This window comes from Aspergillus udagawae (assembly GCF_001078395.1).
Source record: "Aspergillus udagawae IFM 46973 DNA, scaffold_6, whole genome shotgun sequence".
Classification (NCBI taxonomy): domain Eukaryota; kingdom Fungi; phylum Ascomycota; class Eurotiomycetes; order Eurotiales; family Aspergillaceae; genus Aspergillus; species Aspergillus udagawae.
Window position 1 is genome coordinate 157,798 of NW_025091269.1, and position 26,245 is coordinate 184,042.

Below are 26,245 nucleotides of genomic sequence, written 5' to 3' on the forward strand. Positions count from 1 at the left end.
TCACGTATATGGTTGAGACAGGTAAGAGCTCATAGACGGCGACCTTGTCCATTGGTCTCGAGGGTGGCGTTTTGTGATCACATTTTGGATATATGATACTCCCCATGTTATGCATATAGATTTTGTTTGTCCTGCATTTTTCAACTCTTCAATTCATACATAGTCTCGAACTATGAAGCGGGTTATAGCAGAATAATTGTTCTAAGGCTCTTCTCTGCATCTTTCCGGCCGCGTACCGCTATGCTCTTCTCAAGAGCTTTAGAAGCTTTGGACAACTGTTGCTATCTCTAGGAATAAAGCAACTTGTCCGTGGATCATCTACTCTATGACTAAGTGAAAAGAGAGATCAGGAAGGATGCAGTCGTGAACAGCAAGTCCCTCAATCATGTTGTCCGCTATGTGAGAAAATATATCACGGTAACTAGCTCACCTCCTAGATATCCACGCTGTAGTGGTGAAATGTTTGATGACTCAAAGCGGTTCTGATATAGCAGAGCATGTGAGTACATGTCTGGTAACTATGTAGACCCGTTACTCTGGATATGCTGGGCTAAGCTTTCAGCAATCAGCAACGAAATGCAATGCGAGGAGAATAAGACCAACAGCCTTCTATCAACATCGCAGTACTATTTTAATTAGCATAGCTTCGATATATTCTACCTCAAACAATTAACCCGAGAGCCAGAAGTGCCCAGTTGAGAACTACAAGCAATCCAAGTCTACAGTCGTCTGTGCCACAGTTGCAGGACTGGCTTTCCGAGCGCTGCCTCGTGAACGATCCCCTACAGCGTGGTTGAAACCCGCCGCCGACAATGCTATCGCCGAGCCGGCGGAAATCACGGCCTAGGATTGTAACATCAACAGATTGACATCATGACCGGCCGTAAAAGCACTGCTGAATAGGGACCGTTCCTCCTTAGTTGAGCACCCCGTCCGCGATGTACAAGACGCGTTGTGCGTCCTCGACCTTGTAATATGGGACACGCGAATTCTGTCTCACTTGAACCTCGACTCCATCACACTCTAGTATCAGCGTCTAGGGTAGCTGTACATCGTCGATACTGGTTCCAGCGCGGCTTCCATTAGAGCCGCATCACCTGGCAAGGCATTCAACTTAAAGCTATATCTCCCCAGAAATCTATCGTCCTGTGAGGCGGAGCGCTCATTCACAGAACGAGCGAGCCGGGGAGATACGTGTACATGACCTCGTACGAGTGGTTGCGCAGTTAATTGGAAATAGTGTTGCTTCTGGGTTGACCAGGGACATTGTGGAAGAGGGGATGGCTCGTCGCAGAGGTGGTGTCTGGATATCTTACTGTCTGGAGAAGACTGGGGGGGGGGGGGGGGAAGGAGCCGGCGAGTACGGAACGGGAAGCCGAGAGAGGCGGCGTCTAGCATCGTGGAAAGTACCTAGGTGAAGCGAAGCAAGGTCAGTGGGAAATCCTCTGTAAGAATAAAGGGGTTCGTGACATCGAACTCGCCGCTTCAGCCTAACTGCCTCAGTTAGGGGGCATAGGAATCTTCACCGAGATCCATTCTTGGGAGGACAGCACCAAAAATTCATACCCTGCAGATCGAGAAGCATGGAGTTTTCCATAGACAGCGGCCTGATTACCCCGCATGAACCAACACGGTTGGTTTAGACATGCAGGAGCGAGTTCATAGCTCCTAGGAAAGTCCATGGGAAGCACATGGCAAAACACACATTGAGAATATGATAGGTAACAGCCATGCGCAAATTATCTGCCACGATTCAGCCAGTGACCGACCGATCGAGGTGCACTTACGATGCCCTGCACCCAAACTTGGCGTTCAGGAGCTGAGCTCGAGCTCCCCGTCGACAATTCAAGAAAAGAGGCTGAGCCACGCTGTCGGTGCCAGAACCATTGTAGACAGCGTGTATGTTTAATGAGTTCATTAAATTGTCGGCACTCGCAACCAAACTGGAAACGCGCGGGCCGAGTTACCGGAGCTAGGGCCAATTGACGCTTGCTCTCATGCTGTGTTGGGGCTTTCTCTAATGAACGGTTAGTCGGGATCTTGTACAGGTCAGATTACAGTGCATATGCTATTGGATTGATCTCTAGTCGCCGTTTGGTGCTTCGATGAGAGTGCTAGTCGTGCTTTCAGAGAAATTATCCCATTCGTTGACGTTTTAGAAGTTGGTCACACTCTTCTCCTCACTGGCGAACCTAGTTTGCTTGATGTAGCAATCGGAAACTTGGCATCTCTGTTCACCGGTCAAGAAATTGACTGTATCCTGCCACATGGACCTCGACAAGGCTTACTCGTGCATTTTCGGCGCTTAGAGGCCAACCGACCACGGCCGAATAGCACATTGTTGGGCAGTCAACGAAGCTAGTCGGATAGTCAAGGGATACATCTTTTGACCTTGGATAAACGAGATGACCGTTAGGAAACGGGGTTGAAGATTATTTGTCGGTAGTTATTGCAGATTTTGGAAAAGAGGTCAGTTGTGCAAGCAGGACCCGTTCGTATCCAGCTTTCTGAGACTAAATGAAGCTTAGGAGCTGTAAAGCAATAATCGTATCGTATGCAGTATGTAATTTATTTGCAGAGATGACCATCTTGTGGTTGAACATGGTTATGCAGCACTGCTGACGGCCTCGGCTAGCTTCAAGACGCGAATCAGTCGAACGTCAGTGGAGTCTTCGTCATGACCGGTTATCCCTAGAATCATCAATATAATCTGACCATTCCTGCTTTAGAGTGGGGAGAATATCAGACGATTCGCAAGTCATATGCGTGGCGGATCCAGTATTTAGAGCTTGATAATGACCAGGGTGGTCTGTTGTAGATTACTGGTATATTTCCTTGATTAATTACTGATGGGTATCTCCACTCTTACCACAGGATAACGTCAAATTCAGACTCGGGACAGATTAAGCGTCGGGTAGAGGCAGATTCCGAGGTATCCATCATACTCTCTGTTAAGAACCCGGCAGACTACTCTTAACCAAAAGCTAATCTACCCCGTAATTCCTGAGAGTTAGATGATCCAGAGCCGTCACTGCTAAGCGAGAACTCGTGCCAAGGGGACCCGTTACTGGTAGGGTGCCTTGGCTCCGGAGTCTAGCCGTTTGTGGTGCGGAGGGCGACGCAGCCGACTGAATGAAGAATAACTGCAGCAACAGCTGGTATGGTTGCTATTGGTGGCATATTGTTGGATTACGGCCATTTCATCCTTTTTCCCTTCCTTTTGAAATGAAGGAGCTGCAGCCAGGGGGCCCGTGCCCCAGTCAGAGAGGGCAAATTATTGAATCCAATTTGAATGTCTTGTAACCAACCGAGTGTACCTTGGAGACTTGACAGTGTATACAGACTGTGTCCAGTCATGCTTCACCTGCCACCTGATCTCGTGCCTGTCGTCGTTCCCAAGGGCCAGACTAGTGTTCCTCGCGTGGTTTTACAGTTCATCCCTCTGATTGGTGCAACCAGATCTCAGACTCGGCTTAGTGGCAAGATATCCATGATGAGCCAATCAGATGCTATAATTTCATCGTTGTGGAATGCGACACGGAGTGGGCTCCGCATCGAGCCTTGACCTATTCAGTCTAGCGCCCTCCTTTCCCCTTGCAGCCCTCATTCGGAGTGGACTTCGGCTAGCCCAGACCGACACTGAGACTTTGAGACTATGAGAATCCCTAAGCTCTGCTGAAGCAGTGGCCCGATTGACTTTCAATGTCATCCACTCCTTACCATTTGTGGACTAGGGCCCTTCCCCCTTCCCCACCAGCTGAATTCCATTTCCGACGTTGGGCTCTGGAGTCTGGGGTCATCCCCAGTTTGACACGCAGGGACCCCGGGAAGGCGGGCATCTCTCCCGAACAGAAACGACTAGTCTTCAGATTTTGGTCACTTTGACTCGCTTTCTCATGGCTTTCCAAAGTATCTGTCCCTTGTTTTAGAGAACAGAGCCATCGTGCGTTCCATCTCTCGTGCCAACCACAGCGTCGGTAACAAAGCATCGGCCTGGTCAATGTACGTGACACCCCCGTCGAAAAGGTAGACCAGGAGGATTATAAGAACCTCATGATGTCCCACCCATCCTAGTCATTCACGGATTCTTTTTCGTCTCCCCTATTAATCCCTCCATCCGAAACAGCAATCTGGTCGATCCAATTCTATTCTCAGAGGATAACCACCGACAGTATGTCGTCGACCGATGAGAAGCACGGCATCTCGGTAGAGCATGGCTCGTCCGGCTCCGACACCGGGACCAAGCCTGTTGTACCTGTTGGTCATGGCGAGGCGGTCAAGCTCGAGGGTGCGAAGACGAGGAAGGTTTACAATGTTAGTTACCTCAGCAGTCGGCCATCAACACCATCTTGAACAGCAGAGTTGACGAGAGAGTCGAATAGGCCGAGTTGTACGCCGCCATCAATGACACTCCTATTCCCAGATGGAGCAAGGAGTCGATTCACTTGTACTGTGCGTCTGGTATACACTGCCGCTGAAATTGATACAAGGCTGACAACTGCTAGTCTGCATCTTCGTCTCCTTCTGCTGTGCTTGTGCCAACGGTTATGATGGTGTGTGATTTTGGAAACTTTCGTTACGGGCAAAACCCTAATTCGAGGATAGGTTCGCTCATGGGAGCGATTCTCGCCATGAAGCACTATCAGAATACCTTCCACACCGGTCTGGACGGCCCCAAGGTCTCCCTGGTGACGTCCCTCTATACCGTGTAAGTCTTGTTACGAACACACCATTTGAGAGGCTCCATCTCATGTATTCTACTCGCAGTGGTTCCATCGCCGCGACCCCTTTTAGTCCCATTCTTTCCGACAGGCTCGGTCGTCGCAAGTGTATGTTCGTGGGTGCCTGGATCATCATCGTCGGTTCCATCATTATCGCGACTGCCAATCATCTCCCCCAGTTCTACGTCGGTCGTCTGGTTCTTGGTTTCGGCATCCAGGTCATGGTTGTGTCTGCCCCCGCTTACGCTGTTGAGATTTCTCCTCCCCACTGGCGTGGACGTGCTGTTGGTAAGTCGCCTCGCAACACCGCTGAAATCTCATCAGTTGCTCAACCCAGCAGGTTTCTACAATTGCGGCTGGTTCGGTGGTTCCATCCCCGCTGCGGCCATTACCTACGGCTGCAACTTCATCGACAACGACTTCTCGTGGCGTATTCCCTTCATCTTGCAGTGCTTTGCCTGCATCATCGTCATCTGCTCCATCTGGTTCATTCCCGAGTCGCCTCGTTGGCAGATAGCCCACGGCCAGGAACAGTCCGCCATCGATTTTCTGACCAAGTACCACGGCAATGGCAACCGCAATGCCCGCCTCGTCCTCCTGGAGATCGAGGAAATGAGAGAGGGTATTCGTATGGATGGTATCGACAAGAGATGGTGGGATTGTAAGTGCTTCCTTCCACCAAACCTTCAGTGCTGGAACTGATTGATCGTTAAGATCGCCCATTCTTCTTCAGCCACAGCGGTCGCTGGCGTTTCCTCCAGGTCATGATGATCTCCGTCTTTGGTCAGTGGTCCGGTAACGGTCTGGGTTACTTCAACGCCACTATCTACAACACCCTGGGCTACACCTCCAGCTCCATGCAGCTGCTCATGAACTTGATCAACTCCATCGTTTCCGCCATCGGCGCTCTGACCGCTGTCGTTCTTACCGATCGCATGCCCCGTCGTAAAGTTCTGGTATGGGGTACTTTTGGTACGTTCTTATCCCACGCAACTCGTGAATCGCCATTGACTGTTTAGCTTGTGCCATCACCATGGCCATCAACGCCGGTGTCTCCGAGCCCCTGATCAAGCAGACCGCCACCGGCAACATCAACAAAACCTACGGCCAGACCGCCGTCGCCTTCTACTACCTCTTCAACGTCGTCTTCTCCTTCACCTATACCCCCCTGCAGGGTGTCATTCCCGCCGAGGCCCTCGAAACCACCACTCGTGCCAAGGGTCTCGCCCTGTCCGGTTTCATGGTCAGCTGCATCAGTTTTGTCAGCCAGTACGCCAGTCCCATCGGTCTGCAGAATATCTCCACCCACTACTTTTGGATCTTCGTCGGATGGGACTTGTTCGAGTCTCTGTGCTGGTATCTGTTTGGGTATGTCCTTCCTCTACCGTAAAGTTGTAAAGTCTAGTCTGACCGGAATAGTGTTGAATCCCAGGGTCGTACGCTCGAGGAACTCGAGTGGGTCTACCAGCAGCCCAAGCCCGTCAAGGCCTCGCTCCAGGTCGACAAGGTTGTTGTCCAGCCCGATGGACATGTCATCGAGAAGATCACCGACGAGGCTTAATTGTCGCGTGGGTATATCTCTGGTAAATGAAGGTGACTGTGCCTATAGGTTATTTAATGAAACGATCCGACTAGTTCCCGTCTGATGATTTCATGACACGTGTCACTGATGGTGATGTATATTATGACTCGTGGATTCTTAAATATATACGTTTAATTTGGACCACGCCTGTCTGCCTTTGCATTTACTCGGTGAACTATGAATTACTGATGTAGTGTCGGCAAGTAGACGCATTTGAGTGCTCACTGAGAAACCCGTGGGAAAGTTACAATATACCTAAGGTAGTGACAACTTAATCCACTCCTCATGTAAATAGCAAGACTCAGTGAATGTAGAGGTCGAAATGCAAGATAGGTCTTGCTGTTTATGTGTTCCTCGATCACGTCATGGATTATTAGCAGCGCCTGCCCCGGCCTGAGGTGTCATCCTTCCCGAAAGGGAGGGCGAGCGCTCCTCCGTACTGGGTGGCCAGCATCGCCCACAAAGGTTGCTTTCTCATCTCCTCACATTCACAATGCGTCTCATCTTCATTCACCGCAAGGACTTTGACAAGCGAACTCTTCTTTCTATTCACTGGTGTCAAATTCAGTCTCCTCTCTCAAGAAAGATATAAAGGGGTCTTCCCACCGAGCTTCCTGCCTGCTCCCTCCGGTCCTTGAAACCCATTCTTCTCTCCTTCTCATCCACTACACTCGGTGTAATTCTACATTTGCTTATCCTATATTTCATTTTTAACATGTCTCCTGTCGTCTAATGGCAGTATGTTGGATCGTTCCGGTGCTCTTCCTAGCCTGGTTCGTTTGTAAGGCTCTTGGAAGGACTTGAATCGACTGAAACCCTTTGTCAGGGATTGGCAGCACCCTGTGCTAAAGTGGGAAGCTCCCACGCTGATCAAGTGAGGAATCCTTTCGACTCTGAATGTGAAAGCGTATGTTGACAACTTCAATAGCTGTTATCCCACATTCGCTACTTTACACTCGCTTATTTTACAATTTTTATACTTTCAATTTTTAAACATGCCTGCTCTTGTAGAGTATAGGTATGTTTGGATCGTCCCCGTCCTCTTCGTAGCCTGGTTCGTTTGTAAGGCTCTTGGAAGGCCTCGAACCGGCTGAGACCCTTTGTCAGGGATTGGCAGCACCCTGTGCTAAAGTGGGAGCCTCCCGCGGTGGTCAGGTAAACCATTCGTCTTAACTCTGATTGTGAAAGCATAGGCTGACGACTTTAATGGCGGCGTGTTTAGGTTCGACGATTCTGTTAGCCTACAAGTACCGCCTCGTGGCTCCTGATACTGGGTATCTATACAATTGTCACAATTGCTTTCCTCTTTTTCGGTACTGCTGGTGCAGCATTGGTCACAGTAAGGTACGTATTCTGATAGTAGCATGAATTGATCGCCTTGTTAACTTATCTTCTCAACTGCCAGACTCCGTGGAAGGCCTGAGGGCCCCAAAGCAGATGCATGGGCAACTGGGTCGACATTTGCGGCATCAAAGGAGAGATTGGCTTTGATGCCACCGGCATCGTCGCCATTCTAATCTGCTCGCTATTTTGGTTACCAGTGGTAACCGAGATCGTTCACCACCACTATGGGTCAGTTCACTGTATCCAAGAAGAATAAGAACAGCCACTAACTCATGCCTATTGCAGTGGCATGTGGCCTTATGGCAGAATGTCGAATAATATTCCTCCCCCTCCTCCAACTTTTCAATTCGGCGCCACGGGTCAACAAGGGCCTCGAGGTTTATGAATCAAAGCCCATTCAAACCTACAATGAGCGTTTCTTTTCCGAACATAAAGCCGACCTCAGTTTCAGCGGCGGCTGGATAGCCTTTTGGCTATGGGCCTGCATTTTCACAGTGGCCATGGGATGGTCACCAGTAATGGTCGCCCGTTATAGGCAAAAAATTATGTTAGTTCTGAACTGACTACCTTGACTGTGTCTATGAAGAGCAAGGATAATCACTAACTGGAGCCTTCACAGCACCAACGGCACGCACTGTGCTGGATGTGTGTGCGTCCCTAAAGGGGCATCCTCCTGTCGCCACATCTCTGCCTGGCTTTCTCGCTGGCTCCCCTGGGCCTTCGGCCGCCCGTCTGCGGGCTCGGGCTCTGCTCCGGCCCCCTCCTCCGGCCCTCCGGCATCCCACCAGCATGGCGCTTCCTCCTCGCCTGCCACAGGCAGAACGTCCTCCTCGCCCCCCACAGGCGGCACGTCCTCTTCGCCGGCGCCCACTCGGGGCCGCCAGCCATACAAGAGGATGGACGTGGACTGCCCCATCCCAGCGTCTTATCTTGATACTATCAGACCAATGGATTCTGCAGTGTCCAGCGAACTGGACCGGATCAGAGCTGCTGCCCAGCAGGCTCAGGCGGATGGCTGGGAGAAAATGATTTTAACTCTCTGCAGTAGGCTTACGCAAGCTTGGGCAGCTGCGGATCCTCACGAGCTTACCCGGGCTTCTTGACCTTGCTGACCAGTTAGGTGGTATGAAGAATCTCGCATTTTCTTAAAACGATCTCGACCGACTAGGATGGCATCGTAACCCAGGACAGTGCCCAATCAGTGATAACCTAGACATGGTCATGAACGGGTCGTCCAAGTTTCGATATCTGTGCGGATTGATCAACGAGCACCTCATCAACTACCAGGGGCAGACCAGACAACTGTCAATTGAGAACCGATTCCTCGGCTTTTGCCCACCACAAATATGGGTGAGTGATATTGACTACCATGACCGGTTCACAAGAAGAACAAGGACAGTAACCAACTCATTCCTATTACAGTGGTCCTGTTACGAACAACTACCACCATGGTAACCATTGTTGCAAATGGGTTGGCTCTGCCACCAATCCTCCTCCCGCCAAGCTTCCTCCCGCCTCCACAGCCGCCAACACCACGCATGCCACCAAGGCCCGGGCCGGGCCGAAAGAGGCCACGAGCCCGGCCTCTGAAAAAGGGATTCAGCGTTATCAACGGCCAGCAAGTCGAGCACCAGTAGTGGCAGTAGAGTTCGATCCACTGCAAGGGCCTCCGCAAGGCTCCAGAGTCCCCGGGCCTACGACACCGAACTGGGCGCAGCCCTGGCGGCCGCGCACACGCGAGATGTTTGTAAACAAGCCTCGATGTTAGATCCCCTGGCCCAACTTTTGTTCGTTCAAATTGATGGACTATTACAGTCCCTTTCATTCTCAAGTCGTGTTCGTCTCTTGCAGCTTCTCGGTTACTACACTCCTGTTCCTGATTCCGTTAAAGATATGCCGCTCAACGTTGCCGGTCGAACCGGTGCAGTTCGTGCTGCGGAGCGAGAGGTCAAGTCTAAACTCACTCGTACCCAGCGTAGTTGTGTCGTGCTTCTGGATCCCGTCAGTGCTGTTGATTGGGCAACCAAAAATGGTAAAGAACATCAGAAGGAGCTAAAGAATCGGTGGCATCGCGACGCGGTACTTCTCCAAGCTCGTGGAGAAGAAGCCAGCGAACCTTGCAGTCAGTGCGAAGAACGGCGGCGTGTTTCAGTCTTGCGTCGCAGCGCACGAAGTGTCCAACGCTGATGGCAAATGGCGCGTGCTTTTCGCCGGTGCTTGCGCGAATTGTATATGGCATTCGAGAGGTGCACAATGCAAGTTCTATGGCGGAAAGTCTGTACACTGGGATAGCGAGGGGGCGCCCGCTGACGGCTGGGACGGCCACAAAGGAGCACTTCTGCCCTTTTTGATAGCGGTCTTCTCTTTTCTTTTCTTTTCTTTTGTCTTTTTCGTTTTCGCGCTTCGGCGCCAAGGCACGTAGGCCGAATGGGTACGAAAAGTGCGCTACGCACAGGCCTATGTTGCTTCGTGTACAATAGTATAATCAAAGTCTTGTTTTTCCACAAACCTTCGGCAAGGGCCTCTTCTCGGGTCCAAAGCCCGGCAGGGGCGTCACACCGACCCAAAAAAAGCTTTACCTGAGACATTCCGGGGAGATCAGGAGTACCTTAGGCAGTTTACCGACGGCCCGCCCAGGTTAGATAGTATTAAATGCTCGCTTCTGAATAAGCTCTGCGCGCTTGCCGCAGACTTCATGATACAGCTAGGACCGCTAGTCCAATTTGAAGCAGCCAAGGAGAAGAACACGCAACAGGAAGATAGAGAGTGCTAGTGACATCAAATCTCCCCGTCCCGATGAGCTCTCCGATAGAGGGTAGTTCAGTATACAGCAGTCCGGTCGTGGGGTGAACCTCACAGTGCGGTGTTGATAAGACAGATTCACATCTACGAGACAACGTCCACGCATCTTCCTTTTATGTATGAGTCTTTCCTTGTTCGCACGGTCTTGCCTTTGATTTCGGTTGTTCTACAGGGCATTCGGAGTTTCTAGGCTTGGTGAGTAGGACGTCGGCACACGGACAACTCTGTCCGCATAGCAATGTACTACCTACTTTACTATAAAGCCAGGGCTAATGCAGTGCCATCGCCAACCTCCTATACTCATGGATTTCTCGAACAGTTTACTGACTGATTCTTATTATAGTGGCACCGGCCCCTGCCCTGGCTGCAGGTGTGTGTGCGTGCCTGCGGGCACCTCTGCCCTCCTCCTCCAACGACGACGACAAAAATGAAAACAAGGAGGACAAAAGGAAAATGTAACGAAGTGTTTGGCCAGGTGGCCTTTGCATTGGCATACTGAATTTTTAGTCGTCCATCGAATGTAATGTTGACACATGCACTTCTGGTACATCGTAAGAGTCTTGGTTATATTCTGTAATAAATATATAACAAGAATCTAATAACTGTCCAATCAAGCGATTGCAGACACATATGATCCAAGTTAGGGATCTCAAGTCTGAATGTCGGATTCCGAAAAGGAATGGTCTCAAGAATGAAATGCACGACTCATGCTGACCTCATACTACCTATAGACAGAACACCAAACAGCTGCCAAATCTTGTCCGTAACTTTCGCTCAACAATCACCTCACATAGGAAATCTGCACACAAAGAAAGATGTTTTTGTTTCGCAAGAACAGGAAGGACGGGGAGGAGGAAACGCCCAAGTGCGAACGGAAATTCAGGTCGGCCCACAAACGATGGCAGAGTGACTGGTCCTGGGCCGAGCCAAGAACGCGAGGAACGCAGCGGCGGATCAACGTCCTGAACAATCAGGTCAACCCCTTTTTGGAGCAAGAGGCACGCGGTTTCGCTATCCTCCAGCGGCGACACCGTTTGATGCAATTACCGGGAGACGAGGAGGATCCGGCTGTCACGGAGAAGCGTCCACCGGGTTATATCACCCAGACGCAGCGAGAGAATTTCCAAAAGGCCGTCCAGGACCTCACGGTCGACTACTGGAAGAATGCAGCCGGGTTGCGAAAGATGCAGGAGTCATGGCAAAGTGAATATGAATTGGAGAAGCTGCAGCTTCTCCGTGCACACAAAGACCGCCATGGCCGGCCTTATGCTTGGGTATGGGACCAGGAGAAATGCGCGGATCTCGGAGGCTGCTGTGGGCAGACGTGCGGCTGCTGCAGGAAACCTCTACTGACATATCTGCGTCCTTCAGAAGATCAAGAGGAAGTCCATGGAGTCTATGGACATTGTACCGAGGAGTGTGCCTGTTGCATCAGGAGCGGTCGTCGTCGACCTCCCCATCCGCGCCTTCCTCCAGCACCTGATGAGGGTATGTTCTGAGGTTATTGGGGAGCGCCTTCCTTTACCTGGCTTAAGCTTGAGTTGAACAGAACATGCAGCTTCTTGTCGCTGTCGAGTTGTTGTCTTCTTCTCTTTTGTTTTCTAACTGTTATCCTAACATTCTTTTACACAACACTCGCTTCTTCCTACAATTTTATCATCAATTTTACTTTCATTTTTAACATGCCGGCTCTTGTAGAGTTCGAGTATGTTTGGATCGTCCCGGTCCTCTTCCTAGCCTGGTTCGTGTGCAAGGCTGTTGGGAGGGTCTTGGACAAGGTGGCCGACCAGGTGGGGGAGGAGATCGGCACCCGTCTGAGACCCTTAGTCAGGGATTGGCAGCCCCCGGTGTTCAAGTGGACGCGGCTTTGGGACGGGGTGCTGTCAATCCTCAGTGGCTCTCTTCTCAAAGCATCATAACACGAGGACTTGGTATGTCGGTTTTGGGGCGATGTACGGGTCTGCCATAACGTTAGCCGCATGCTCAGATCAAGGTCATATAAGTACTTACAACTCTCCATCAGAAGCACCTCGTTCCACAGATTCTCTGCGCCTCTCTCGCCCGGCTGATCGGTATAGAAGAACCCACCTAGCGTTTCCCTCGCTTCCTCCCATTCGACCAAATCCAGACGACGCGCCATGTCCGTTAACCGACTGACGAACCAGGGGTGACATTTATATCCTTGCGACGCCATCCCTCCGATGAACAGGATCCAGAAGAGGAGATCCGGCGCGGTGGACTGGACATGTCCGTACGCCGGTACCAGACTCCTCCTCAAAGCCTCGACCATGAACTGCATGAACGGAAAGGCCTGGAAATGCCAGATCCGCAGATTCAGGTAGATCAGCAGAGACAAGCGTAGTGGCTCCTGCAACAGAGTCGTACCGGTCTCATACACGGCCGATAGCAGCTGGTGCTCAAACACCAAGAAGAGGTCGTTGTCCGTCGGCAGGACAATCGAGGGCTGCTGCTGCGCGGTCTCGAAGTAAATGATTAGGCGCCGCAGGATCTGGACGAACGTCTTCATGGTGTTTTCTAAGGCTGTGTACCACGGTGCGGCGAAGAAGCGGCTCCCCAGTGCGTCGAGAGACTTGGAGACGCGAAGGTGTTCCGTTGAACGGAAGAGGGTTAATTCTTGGAGAATTTCGCTACGCCAGCGAGCAGACATGGGAAACGTGGGACGGGAGTTTTGGAGGGCTGCGCTTTTGACATCGCTCCTGCACAAGCTTTGTCACTTCCGTCTCTTCGTCTTGATGGGGAAATGGAACTGGACGTACTGGTAGATTTTGGAGAGGGTCATGTGGTCCAGGGCGTCGAGGCCGCCAAGGAGATGGATGAGTCTCTTTAGACCTTTCATGTGTGCGTGCACAGCCTCAAAGTTGGCATCCACAGCCTCGATGGCCACCAGCGACGCTACGATGAGGGTGGTGGACTCTGCGACGGCTTTTATGGGATCTTGCAGGATATCGTTCAGCGTTTTGAGGGTGTTCCCGCGGAGACGGAGGGAGTCTTTGATTGATTTTTCGATGGCTGTGGAGGAGACTCCGTTGTTGGATTCGAGGGTTGCGTGGTGTCCCGCCGTGAGGAAGAGCAGCGCTTGGAGCAGAGCCGGCTGGGAGATTGCTCGCTGCCACCACCAAATGCTCATGCGGGTGGAGTCAAGGGGATAACAGGAGGCGATGGTGTGAATCCGGACTAGATTCGTCAGCGTGTCTATTCATTGAACCGTGAGCAGCTCATACAGTGATGAAAATACAGATTCATCGAGTCGGACATTTGCACGGCCGAGGCGGAAAAGGGATCCGCAAAACCCTGGCTCAGATACGCTTTCAGAGACCACATCTCTGACATTTTTGCAACCTGATTAAGAGTGCCCTGCGGACGGTCTGACTGGGACTCTTCATTCTCTTTTGCGAGGGCATCCCAAGGATATGCTAGCGAGAAATTCGAGGTTCCGCCGTGGACAAGACATTGGGATGGTTTCGATGGCTTTGAAGGCTTCAGCCTCTCAATCGAGGCTTGTTTCTTCTTTCGGTGGTAGTTTCGCAGGAGAAATGCCTGCTTTTGCTTGTTAACCGATGGATTCTGCGGGTTGTCGGCCTGCGAGTCGACGAACAGAAAGGTGGGCTTGGAGTTGCTACGGAGCATGGGTGAGGCCTCGGTTCCCGGGGGTGACCAGAACGACGATGATGGTTTTGATGAAACTGCGGACGACATGGTGACTGTGTTATAACTGAACAGAGCTCGCTGATGAATTGAGAGCCGACACTCTCATCACGTATCTTTTGTATGGCTACATGAGCGAGTGCCGTCCATCCCAATCATAGAAGGGACGAATTTCCCGTTTCGGGTTAGCAGATGAAACAGGTTGATGTATACCGCTCAAGCCACAATCGCGTAGTAACCCAATCAGCCCTCCCTCTCCGGTCGGGAAGGACGAGCGTGATAAAAACAGCCAACCAGACGGAGTAAATTCAGTTGTCAGCATTAGATACACAGTTAGTAATGGCAGAAGTCGCGATGTGGCAGCACTGGTCGAGTCGGACATGTATCCCACCCAATTCCCTTCAACAAGCCATTTCCGATTATGTAGCCAAGAAAAAGGAGATAGGGATATCATCATCATAGGTGAAAAAGTAAAACAAGTCAGACCATAGACGGGATGGACAACTAACTAAGGCTGGAGGAATTCTGCCTATCATCGGTGAAATTATCCAGACGCCGCCAGAAGTCATCCAATTTCCTTGACCTTTCAGCCGAGGAACAAAGCGACGGGGACGGCGAAGCCTCATCCACAAGAACAGACGGGGAGCGGGAACCTTTCGGCCGGTGCAAAATAGTGGAGATAACCTCCCATTGCTGGCGGAGGGTCTTGACCTCGGATCGTAGGGCGTCGTTCTCTTTGAGCAAGCGGCAGACCTCGTCGGTCCGCTTGGTGTACTGATCCAGCAAAGTCTGGCATTTGATTTGAAGATCCTCAGCTTTTTGCTGGAGGGTTTTCTGCTGTTGGTCCTTGCGCTCGCGGAAGCGGCGCTGGGCCTCTCGGTTCTGCATGCGCCGTCGGACCTAGGATTGAGTCAGCTTAGCGCTAGCGATAGTGCACAACGTGGGGGCCGGAAGGGGCCAAAATACATTTTTTGTTATGCAATCGTGCTGCAGCACGTCCACCATATGTGGATCCAGACTATGCTCTTCGTGCTCACTTTGCTGAGTACTGGAGTCCGGAGGTGTGGTTGGCAGAGTCAGTCCTCGTGGCATGCAAGTTTCATCGATGGCTTGGTGGACGCCATATTCGTCCTTTGACCACATTATCGTAAGAATTGGGATGGCCAATGATTTGTTAGCGTACTTACCAGTGCGTAGACTAACTCCAACGGCGTGGTGGTGCCATCGCCGATGGAGATGTAGGGGGCGGGAAAATGGAGGGCACTGGGGCTTTGCTGAGGACGATGGGCCATCTTGAAGTGGTTTCAATGAGAGAAGGGAGTTGGTCTGGGGGATTTGAATTGTTGCCGGAGGAGATCTCAGGACTCTTATATATTGAAGAAAAGTCAACCGACTTTTCAGTGAGATAGGTCTATATGATATTCATATCGAAGCTTGAGGGCCATGGACCAAACAGACCGGACTGAGGCATGCCCCGAAACAGTTAGTCGGTGGCATTTATGAAGCCGTTCACTTTAGACAATCCAGCGGAATGCAGTGAGAAAAAGACCAACGAATGAAAACGTGGTCTTGTGGGTCAGGGTCTCATTAAGATCAGACTATTCTGTAGTGCCCTCCTGTACCGTCCCATTCAGCCGAATCAATTGGACGATGCTGATATCGCCAATCTGACATCCACCGGTGAAACAGACGGTAAAGAGAAAGACACGTCCGTAAATAGCATAGCCGCATGGTAAGATCTGATAACGACAATTAAACTGAAAACAAACTACGGAGTACCTCCGTGATTACACTCCCCCCTATGCTGTCTCTTTATTGGTATGACTTATGTCTTTGCGGGACTTATTCTGCATATACGTGTCGCTAGTATCTATTGTTTGCTCGCTAGAACTCGGTAGGAATAGACGGTGATATTGCGCATTTGTTCATTGTCTTATTAGGAGTTTGGCAGACCATCAAAGTACGTAAATCAATTCAGCAAAAGCAAATCAATTGTCGATTGTTGATCTCGACGGTGTCCGCTTTCATAGTTGGCCCGACTTTCCATTAGGCTGTTTCGAATCGAAACTGGTTGACAAGAGTATAAAGCGAATATAAACTCGTGGAATGATAAACTGCAGTTTCAAGAAGAGATGAACGATAAATTGCAAGTCCAAGAGCAATCTTGATAACTATGCCAGACATTGTATGGAAAAAAAGATAGGGCAAACATGGGAGCAACGTCGCTAGTCATAATATAATTCAAACTCATGCCACATTGCATGAAGTGTGGGATGTCTATTTGTAAAATCGAATCACTCGGGATTCCCCGAATGTCACCTTCTTAGGCCGAGACCGACAGTGTAGCCTGTCCCGATTGATCGGCCGAGGTATTCTGGATGCCCAACTCGTCATGTAGACAGATTTCAAGATAGAGGCCCTTGGACGACCTATGTTCATTCGCTGTTCTTCTCGCGCTGAGGAATGTAAGGATGCTGCAGCTGTTAAGCTAGAAGCCCCTGGGCTCGGGATACGGCTGGAAAACGCACGCCTCTTCTTTTGATGCCCCGAACGCCTAGAACGGCTGGTGACATGTCTAGAGCTCTCAGTTGTCGAGGACGGAGGATTTGTGACTTCACTGTCGGTCTGAAGGTCATTTGGATAGTGAGAGAAGTAGTAGTAGGAGTAGAAGTAGTAGTAGTAGTAGACTATAGAGGGATCTGTCGCAGGCGGAGGCTCTGGGACATCGTTGTAGTCCTGACAGGCAGTCGGATATGGACTTAAATGGCTCGTGTCTGACTTAACGCTCTCAGTTGTCAAGGGCGGAGGATTTGTGACTTCACTGTCGGTCAGGTAGACATCTGGATAGTGGTAGCTGCGGTAGTAGCAGTAGTAGTGGTAGTAGTAGTCAATTATAGAGGGATCTGTCGCTGGTGGAGGCTTCGGGACGTCGCTTTTCAAGGTCGGGGGATTTGCGACTTCGCCGTCGGTCCGGCAGGGATTTTGATGTTGACAGTCTGGATATTGACACGTGCATTTCCCAGAGGCGACTTTCTTCCTATAAAGATGAGTTACTCATCACGGTAATCCATATTCGATATAATTCTCGTGAACTTCTACATACCTTGGTTCGGCTAGGATGATATACATCAATCCAAATAGCATGAATAGGGTGGATAGCCTCATAATAGCCCAGGGTGCGTAGAGAGCGAGGTCCTCCATCGTGTCTTTAATTGTATGCCACAACGCTCGGATGAGTTCGCTTACACTTGGGAGTGCTTGGAGACCTCTACTGGTACAACTGAGGAAGAACAGCGACTGAGTTGTAGATAGACTTGATACTCGACAAAAGAGTTGATGTCCTGGCTAAATGAGGATTGATACCTCCGGAGGAAGGTGCACGAAGTAGGTAGGTATATGTTTTGTGTGACCAACGACAAATCATGACATATTTCGCCGCCCTCTCGTATGGCAAACCTCCAGACATAATCATTGCTGCAAGACCCAATAGACAAACAAAGGTAACCAGGACGACCCCTTTGGGATTCTCATGACCATAGAAGTACCCTGACTGCGACACCATCTGCCTTTTACTACAAGCGGATACCATCAAAGCCAGCTACCCAGTCATGATGGCAGTGAAAGCAGGTAGGCACAATAGCTATCAGCAGCTATTCCATGTTAGTCCTTCAACCAGTGAATATCAGTACTGCGGAGAACAGCATTTCCTTAAAGTCCTTGATAGTGAATATCCTGCCTTTGTGGAAGGCATGACTGGCCATAGAAGCCAGTTTATTATTTTTTCTAATGTTGACGAGCAAACATTCTCAGAGACTTTCTCTGATCCATGCGAAAAGCTTTTCAGCAGCTCATTTTACGAATACATTCCGGATCTTGCTCTACTTCTTGTGAGGATGACCACAGCTGCTCATGAACAGGCACATAATGCCCTCAATACTTTGATCAATCGCAAGCTTGTGCTCTTGAATGGGTTGGACTTGGAGCTACAAGTGATGGGGCAAGTCGCAATTACATCGAACGGGCGCACCAAGCACGCCGACCAGACATACCGACCTAAAGACCTCCCGCAAACCCGTTCTGACCTGTGGCCTACAGTGGTAATCCTAGCCAGGTACTCTCAGCCAAGAACGAAGCTTGCGGATGACACTCGCTGGTGGCTGTTCGAAGCAGGTGGTGACGTGAAAACAGCTCTTAACATTACTGTTCACCAAAAGAAAAGAGAAGTGACTATCGAAAAATGGGAATTAATCCCACGGGGAACAAGACAGGATGCAAACAAAAAAGTCGCTGAAATAACTCAGCGGGCTGTTATATCCCAGAAGACAGTCAACGATCCCATTCGCGTGACAGGATGCCCTCTGACGCTTCCCTTCGAGCACTTTTTCCTTCGACCCGCCAATCCTGGCGAAGGGGACATTGTCCTGGACAAATCGGATATGGAGACCATCGCTATATTAGTCTGGAACGTACATTCCAATGTTTGAGATGCCTGGGGCGAAGTTGACGACGTCTTTGAGATCTGCTCGGAAATGCGAAGAGGATAGCCTGAATATCACTATAGCTATCGAAGGATTGAGAAGTGAGCAATGACTGGAAATTTTCTTCACAATACTTGTAATTTTTGCTGGCTTTTAGACAGTAAGAGCATTGCTGTCATACGATGTGTTCGCGCAGGGACAGCAAGTAAGGTTGATAGAGATGTAAGAAGAACAGGAACAGTCGCTAACTCATGCATATTGCAGTGGTAATGGACGCACATGCCCTTATGGCACAAGCTTGAATCCTCTTCCTCCACCATTTCCATTGACACATTCTCCCTATTACGAGACCGTAAATCATGCCGTAGATTTTGGAGAATGCCATGATATTACATAGAGAGGAATAAGCATTTCCGTCATATGTTTTGCTACTGAACTACACCTCGACACCGACAGTAACCACAGAGAAACTGAAATCTAAAAAGAGTTGCAGAAATACTAAAACACAAAACATGCCTGACATTTCACCTAAAACTACCTATTTTGGTTCCTATCAATGACTTAGAGAGCAGCAAAATACGTCATGATTTGTTGTGGACCACATGCAACATATACCTACCTACCTTTCGTCTACCTTCCTCCAGATCACTCAATCAGCCAAGCCATCTACTCTTTTTTGTCGAATATCAAGGTAATATACAGACTAAAACTTTATCCCTTTTACTGATACCTTTCTTGCTCGGTTGTGACGACGGAGGTCTCCAATCACTTCCAAGTCGAACGAGTAACGACCTCATCCGACTTGTGGCATTCACATTGAAATCATCATGGAGATCATGGAGACTTTCTTCATATTATTGGCTTGTATATTCGTACCAACGATACTTCTCCTAATATACGGGGCCCTAGCTACACGAAGGTACGTAGCACTTCATGAGAAGTACATCGAATATGGATCACCGGGGTAACAAGCGACTCATCTTTGTAGGATGAATGCCGCAGTGAAAGATGCCGCCCCTATAGTTAACTACTACTACCACCACAACGGCTACCGCAGCACCTGCAACTGTTACTACAATAGCCGCCGCCAGAGCGACAACCAAGTCACAAATCCTCCGGCCTTGACGACTGAGAGCTCTAGACATCAAACCAGCCGTTCAAGTGCACATTCGAATACGTGTCAGGACTACAGCGACGTGGCAAATCCTCCGCCCTCGACGACTGAGATCTCTAGACATCGCGCAAGCCGTTCGAGGCATTCCAGCCGTAAAAAGAAGAAGCGTGCGTTTTCCAGCCGTATCCCGAGCCCGGCGCGCCCTGCAACTTCTAGCTTAACAGCTGCACCATCCTCGGGTTCCTCAGCGCAGCTAATGAACATAGGTCGTCCCAGGGCCTCTATCTTAAAATCGGTCTACACGACGAGTTCAGCATCCAGAATACCTCGGCTGATCAACCGGACAAGCCTGTACTGTCGGTCTCGGCCCAAGACATTGACATTCGGGGGGACACGAGTGATTCTCATTTAAATCGCAGAATAGACATCTCGCACTACATTATGGCGTATCACGAGTTTGAATTATGATCTTATGGCTAGCTACGTTGCTTCCATGTTTGTCCATCATCGCTTACATACATTACCTGTCAAAGGTTTCAACTTCCTCTTTCAGTCGTCAAAGCAAGTACTAGTTACTTCCCCTTCGATCAGGAATGTAGCGCCGTCCATCTAGGATCGCTCCTGGGCTTGCATTCTAATCTGTTTCTATGTTTGTTTATTACGTTCAAATGTTCCTGAATAGGACAATAACCAGCTCATACAAGCAATTATCTCCATTTGGAGTATGGCGCTTCATAGGCGTACAATGCCGAGCCTAATAGAAATGCGGCTTTCTTTTCCTAAGGAGTAATTAGTTCAATGTAGTAGACAGATGGCTCAAGGCATGAGTCTAGAACCGCCATCATCGACTACGAATGTCCTTCCAGGTAACCAAAAGCCCAATGTGTTCGGATGTGATCAGTTCTTACAAGACTCGAATGAGCTTGTCATGATATGATTCCCAATATGCCTCGGACAAAGCCATGAAGATAGCACACATACAGTTGCGGAGAGCATACGCCTCCTATTACTATTAGTCCTTCCATGCCGATTCGGAACGCTCAAAGCCTGGTCCTGCATCGACAAAATATTGCCCGTCCACGGAGCTCCCAAGAATAGTAGCTAGCACAAAAGCTACCACAGATGAGTTCCTATAGACAGGTGAGTCTGCGCCACTAGCAAGGGAAGAATTGTCTTCTAATGAACGCAAGGTTATCTCAATGACATTCATATGACTTATGATCTGCGAGGCATTCTGCGACTCTGTTCTGGTGCCTGCTACAGTGGATAAGTAGTAGAGAAATTCTACAGCGTGTGGTAAATCAAGATTCTTATTGTACTAAGTACATGAGGCAATACAGGTCGGTGCGACTAGCGCACCCTCCCACCCATCCGGCCTATGTGCCTGGCGCCGAAGCGCAAAAACGAGAAAGACAAATCAAAACAACAACCAAACAAAAAATAAGAGAAAAAAAAAGGCCTCTATCATGGTAGGGCAGAAGCTCCCCTTTCCGGCCGTCCCAACCGTCATCAGGGGTCGAATCACGGCCGGCAGGGCTGCGCCCAGGTCGATGGCGTAGGCCGGGGGGAGACTGAAGCCTTGCGGAGGCCCTTACAGTGGGCCGAAACCCGCCGCCACTGCTTGTGCTGGACTTGCTGGCCATCGAATCTCATTTATCAGGGGTCGGGCTCGTTGCCTCTTTCGGCCCAGCCCGGGCCTTGGTGACATGCATGGTGGTGGCAGTTTAGGCGGATTGACGGGACCAGTTTTGTTGGCAGAGCCAACACAGTTGCAACCCTGGTTGCAATAGTAGTTGTAGTTGTTTGTAACGGGGGCACTGTAATATGCATGAGTTAGTTACTGTCCTTGTTCTCGTGACACGTCAAGGTAGTCAATATCCGAACTCAGTACCTAGGTGCCTTGCGGTACCATTCCACAATGACTGGCGAGTGGGAGAGGATGTACAGGCCGCAACAAATAAAGAATCTAATCATGAAGTAGTTGCCGTTGACCGCAATATCCCCCTTCAGGGGAGGCATCTGGATGGTGGTGGCCATTTTTGATAACTGATCTGAGAAGCGTGCGATGGGCTTCCTTCTTGGTCCATTCGACCCTTTTGACCTTGGGCCCTTCATCTTTCCTGATGTCATCTGGTATGTCGGCAAAGTTAAACGCAAATTGCGGGTCATCGTTTGCCGATTCTTCTGTCATGGTGAGAGTTGAGAAGGACTGTGTACCTGCAGGAAGTGGAAGATGGAGAGTGGAAGAAGGAGGGAAGATGGAGAGTGGAAGGAGAGTAAAGGATGGAGATGAGACTGTCTACTTCAGTTTGTAGCTTGCATTTAGTAGGCGGGTGAATAAATAATTTTCAGAGACCGAGAGTGAATAGAGTCAAGATTAGTGCATAGTAAGAGTGAACTGAGATAACAGTACGAGAATAATGATATCTTCATAGTTATTCTCAACCATAGTCTTCTCTTCCTGTAGAGTCAGCCTTGCGGATTTGATCAGACCGTTCAGGGCCAACTCTGGGGTTTAATTCGGGGAGATCGCATCTAGGCGAGAAAAACAAAAATTCACTGGATGACAGGGTCGGAATGGAGGACCACCCATCTGCAGCTACGACGGTCAAAAAAATGAGATGGTAGACAGCCCAGCGACGGTTCACATACACTCTAGTAGTAGTATTGGATGTCGCCCGCCAAAATATATTTATCTCGCATCATTGGCCTTTTGCTGCCAAAACAATCCAACAGATCCTCGTCTCATCATATTTTCAACATGGATTCTCACCGACTATGGAAGAGAAGGAGGCTGAGATCCAGCAGTTAAGCGCCCATGAAATACGAAGTCGACGTTGTTCCAAGAGGGTCAAAGTGGCTAGTGACCAGGCAGTGCGGCTGTGCAGCCCGAGGCGTTTTTGGTACAGCCAACTCTTGCTTAAAACGTCACCATGGTCCGATATCCTCGATTGCATATTCAGAAATGCTAAGAAGAATGAAAGCGTTTGTCTCATCAACCCTACGGTTTCTCTGGTGTCCTCAATCTGCTTCTCACCCTCAAATGACGCTCCGCGACGTCATCGCGCGGGAGAAATTCTTAACTCTTTCAGACACCAAGGCAATTCATCTTTTCGCATCTTCGTTCCCGACAGAGCTCTCTCACCTCCGAAATGCTAGTGCTACGGTTGAATCCGGCGCAAGCACGCCTCCCTGCTGCTTGGATGGGAAAACGCCATCCGCGCTGATCTACGGCGCAGAATTCGCAGAGGTCAACCGCACCCTGATCAGCATGCTGGCGCTCAAGTGGATTCTGGCAGACGACTACGAGTCTTTCACGCGCGGTCAATCAGAAGACAAATTAGCACCGGAGACGTTCAAGCGCATGCAGGAAACCATCACCCGGAATCTGCACGGGCCAGACGACACCTACGCGTTACTGGTAGCGATCGTCATCGACGATATCGGCAAAGATTCTACCTTAGCCACGGCTGACGATGCTGAAGCTGAAGCGAACCATTCCGAGGTAGTCTACCATGCTGCGGAAGCAGACCGCATCCCGGCGCTGGCAGGTGTTCCCCCACGCGACAGGAAAGCGATCATGCAGAGCCTGCAGATCGGAAGCAAGCTTAATCTCTCGCAGCTGGTGCAGGGTGAGTGTGCGCCGGCGAGTCTCTCTGTGCTACGGTCGATAGGTGAAGGTGAATGCGGCTACGAAATGCGCGCGATGGTGACGCTGCTCGATGTCGCTGGTGCGGCTGCCCATCGTGATGCGAGAGGATGCGCAATCATGACGGAGTCGGTCTCCCGGGCTTATCTACGTGCTATCGACGTTGTTGGAGAGTTCATGCGAGGAAACATTCCGACTGAGCGCGCATGCTACGACCGGATTCTGCTGGACAGGGCGGAACTGCTCCATGAGAAGGGATTTCCTTTGCTTTCTGTCGAAGATGCTGAGGAACGAACGCTACTGCGGCTGCTCTGCATGGGCCGAGGAGATAGTCTATATTCGGCTGAGATGTTCCAGACGGCTTTCCAGATTCTACCAGAGTCTACCAGACGTCGACTGGCTGATGGGCTCAGTGTAGATGGCATTGGCGACGGGGTGGCGATTGTTCCATACTATGCGCCAGGTCTGCTGGCCGAGGTCATGCGCAGTGTCCACCACAAAGAGCGCAGTTTTATCGTTGCTGCGTTGTCTGCATTTCTGCGGTTTCTAGCTTGTGTGTTTGACAATGCACTCCCTCAGACAGACGGAATCCAAGAGCGCGACCTGTCGTTTGTCCAGGAGGTCATCAAAAGCGACAGATTTCATGACGACCCTTCCATCCTCGACAGTGTCAAAATGCCTTGGATGGCCTCGAAAGATACTATTGATCCACGCTTATGACTTGACGACACTGTACGATTTACGAGAACCCACAGTTACGCCTTGCAGAGGAATATAAGTGATGATGTATCTGATAGAAAACAATACGATAATCATAAAGTCGTGCTAATAGTGTCAGTCTAATTTTGTCGCTGGGGCCACACTCTCTGCGGCCTCCCACATTAAGCGATCTTTGGCATCGACCGGATCCCACGTGGACCCGTCGTAACAGTTCCTCACAGCCTCCTGCAGCCATTTTCGCCAGGCGTCTGTCGACGGCGCGAGCTTGCTATTTTCAACCCACTCTGTCCGTCCAGTCTCGCGGATGGCATACCACAGCGTCTCTGTGTAGCTTGGCATTCGCTTGGTCGGTTGCGCCTTGGGTGCAGCCCTCTTGATATCATACCGGCTCATATCCCACGTCGACTTGCGGTGCATCATCAACGGCACCGCCCAGTACAAGATATTCAGAATGATATACGCGATACCGATGGCCGCCTGCATCGTCCAGCCACAGTTGTTGAACAGAATCACAGAGGCCATGAGCAGGACCGTGCTGGTCCCCAGCAGCACCCGATGCCATGTATCGCCAAACACATACCGGCACGTCTCTATGCCCCCATATAGCTCCCGCGTGATCTCCTCGTCGCACCGGACTACTACAAACGCCCCGTGGCGAGTCGCGATCACGATATCACCCGGCGGGACCTTGGCGTCGGTCGGACGGTGCGAGAGGACGGGATACCATTCCGAGGAAAGACAGGCCAGACTGGTCGACAGGGACATGCTTACGAGGGCGATCATTGCGAGCCCATCGTGGATGAGACCAGCCCAGACGAAGAGACCGATGGTCATGACCACGGAGATCCAGTTTACGACATTGAGAGCGCAAAATCTCTTCACGGGGATGTGAACTGGTTCTGATACTCCATCTATCAAGAGTCGCGGTCGGGACCGCAGCTCCTCCGCCTCCTTCGGCTCCTTGTGTGCGTAGTGGATGTCGTACACGCGGAACTCGTACGGCTGTAGGGTGGCGACATCGTGGATCACATCGGCGAAGAAGTTCAGTTCTGTGAGATGTAGTCCGGAATAGACGCCTGTGATGACGACGTCCTTGATGGAGGGTAGTCGAGCCGGTCGCTCGGTCTTGAGCACGGTCTGCGGGGCTGGGAGGAGGCGCGGGAGCCAGGCATACGAAGAGGCGGTGATGACCTGAACGTGTCGCTCAAGCGTCGATTCACCAATGATGGCGAGGAGGCTGACGATGTCGAAGCGCCAGCCATCTTGCGCCGATTGTCCGGTTGGCGGGAACCATGGCATTACTCTGTAGCCGCACTGCCGTATGTGGTACAGAACCAGAAAGACGAAATGTCAAAGACTTTTGAAAGGGAATCGCTGACAGACTGCGGGATTAGTCTTTTTTAGCCTGACGCCTATTTCTTGGCTTGTCCAGTTGACTAGCTACCTATGGACAGAGGCTCGTATTCAACCCTGGAATCCATTCGCCGAGAATAGGTACTCTGTTGTGTTACCTAAAAAACATTGATTCACTTCCAGGTGTGTATGGTATCAAGTGCGTTATAAAGATAGACATCTGTACCAAATAATGCGAACAGATGAAACGTCCTTTAAAAACAGCAAAGTGGAGAGTGCTCTTATCTGAGTGGATGGAATGAATTCGACGGATCCAAACGCTGGAATGATGTGTGATCAGGAAATTGGTGTTGGTCCCGTACCGCGTGTCGTATCAACAAAGAGATGGCAGAAACCTTAGCACCCAAGCAGAGAACCTCCTGCTACTGATTCTTTCTCGTTACCAGGAGCAAAAGATGCAAGGCTCCTTCCATGTGGTATACAACTACATTTTGGAATAGTATTTCGCAGTAATGCCACTAAAGCTACAGACATGCGCAGATTCCTCAGGATCGATTGCACGTGACGCGACTCAAGAATGGAGGACTTAAGGCAGCAATCCGGTCCTCCCCGAAGTCGACGCAGAAATGAATCCAGTCAGCCAATCATATCGAGTTACCTCATTATCTGATCCTGATGATCAGATTAGATAAATTCCATCAATTTTGGGGACCCTGGGATATCTTCACCCCGATCTGTGCATCCATCTGTCACGCCATGTCTTCCTATAATATTTGATGCTAATAGTGTTAAAGTACTCGAGGCTACCAGTGCGAC

At 50.3% G+C, this 26,245-nt stretch overlaps 9 protein-coding genes across 9 annotated transcripts; 5 read left to right on the forward strand and 4 right to left on the reverse strand.

Moving 5' to 3' along the window:
* Positions 1-4,173: 4,173 nt before the first annotated feature.
* Positions 4,174-6,282, forward strand: Aud_007824 (putative MFS lactose permease; the record flags this gene model as incomplete). Its single annotated transcript, XM_043292712.1, has 9 exons — positions 4,174-4,314; positions 4,383-4,452; positions 4,506-4,553; positions 4,606-4,708; positions 4,768-5,009; positions 5,062-5,382; positions 5,436-5,693; positions 5,741-6,089; positions 6,141-6,282. 9 exons carry the CDS (start codon positions 4,174-4,176, stop codon positions 6,280-6,282), a joined length of 1,674 nt encoding a protein of 557 aa, XP_043148647.1.
* Positions 6,283-8,260: 1,978 nt separating this feature from the next.
* Aud_007825 (uncharacterized protein) lies at positions 8,261-8,563 on the reverse strand (the record flags this gene model as incomplete). The annotated part of the gene is made up of 1 exon (XM_043292713.1): positions 8,261-8,563. One exon carries the CDS (start codon positions 8,561-8,563, stop codon positions 8,261-8,263), a length of 303 nt encoding a protein of 100 aa, XP_043148648.1.
* Positions 8,564-8,862: 299 nt separating this feature from the next.
* Aud_007826 (uncharacterized protein) lies at positions 8,863-9,834 on the forward strand (the record flags this gene model as incomplete). The annotated part of the gene is made up of 3 exons (XM_043292714.1): positions 8,863-9,023; positions 9,070-9,394; positions 9,463-9,834. The coding sequence occupies 3 exons, from the start codon at positions 8,863-8,865 to the stop codon at positions 9,832-9,834; spliced, it is 858 nt and encodes a 285-aa protein (XP_043148649.1).
* Positions 9,835-11,264: 1,430 nt separating this feature from the next.
* On the forward strand, positions 11,265-11,948 carry Aud_007827 (uncharacterized protein; the record flags this gene model as incomplete). The annotated part of the gene is made up of 1 exon (XM_043292715.1): positions 11,265-11,948. The coding sequence occupies one exon, from the start codon at positions 11,265-11,267 to the stop codon at positions 11,946-11,948; it is 684 nt and encodes a 227-aa protein (XP_043148650.1).
* Positions 11,949-12,362: 414 nt separating this feature from the next.
* On the reverse strand, positions 12,363-14,166 carry Aud_007828 (uncharacterized protein; the record flags this gene model as incomplete). The annotated part of the gene is made up of 4 exons (XM_043292716.1): positions 12,363-12,409; positions 12,460-13,166; positions 13,227-13,644; positions 13,692-14,166. 4 exons carry the CDS (start codon positions 14,164-14,166, stop codon positions 12,363-12,365), a joined length of 1,647 nt encoding a protein of 548 aa, XP_043148651.1.
* A 453-nt stretch (positions 14,167-14,619) lies between these two features.
* Aud_007829 (bZIP transcription factor) lies at positions 14,620-15,407 on the reverse strand (the record flags this gene model as incomplete). The annotated part of the gene is made up of 2 exons (XM_043292717.1): positions 14,620-15,015; positions 15,303-15,407. 2 exons carry the CDS (start codon positions 15,405-15,407, stop codon positions 14,620-14,622), a joined length of 501 nt encoding a protein of 166 aa, XP_043148652.1.
* Positions 15,408-18,008: 2,601 nt separating this feature from the next.
* Positions 18,009-18,599, forward strand: Aud_007830 (uncharacterized protein; the record flags this gene model as incomplete). Its single annotated transcript, XM_043292718.1, has 1 exon — positions 18,009-18,599. The coding sequence occupies one exon, from the start codon at positions 18,009-18,011 to the stop codon at positions 18,597-18,599; it is 591 nt and encodes a 196-aa protein (XP_043148653.1).
* Positions 18,600-22,750: 4,151 nt separating this feature from the next.
* Aud_007831 (uncharacterized protein) lies at positions 22,751-24,076 on the forward strand (the record flags this gene model as incomplete). Its single annotated transcript, XM_043292719.1, has 1 exon — positions 22,751-24,076. One exon carries the CDS (start codon positions 22,751-22,753, stop codon positions 24,074-24,076), a length of 1,326 nt encoding a protein of 441 aa, XP_043148654.1.
* A 114-nt stretch (positions 24,077-24,190) lies between these two features.
* On the reverse strand, positions 24,191-25,375 carry Aud_007832 (uncharacterized protein; the record flags this gene model as incomplete). The annotated part of the gene is made up of 1 exon (XM_043292720.1): positions 24,191-25,375. The coding sequence occupies one exon, from the start codon at positions 25,373-25,375 to the stop codon at positions 24,191-24,193; it is 1,185 nt and encodes a 394-aa protein (XP_043148655.1).
* Between the last annotated feature and the right edge of the window lie 870 nt (positions 25,376-26,245).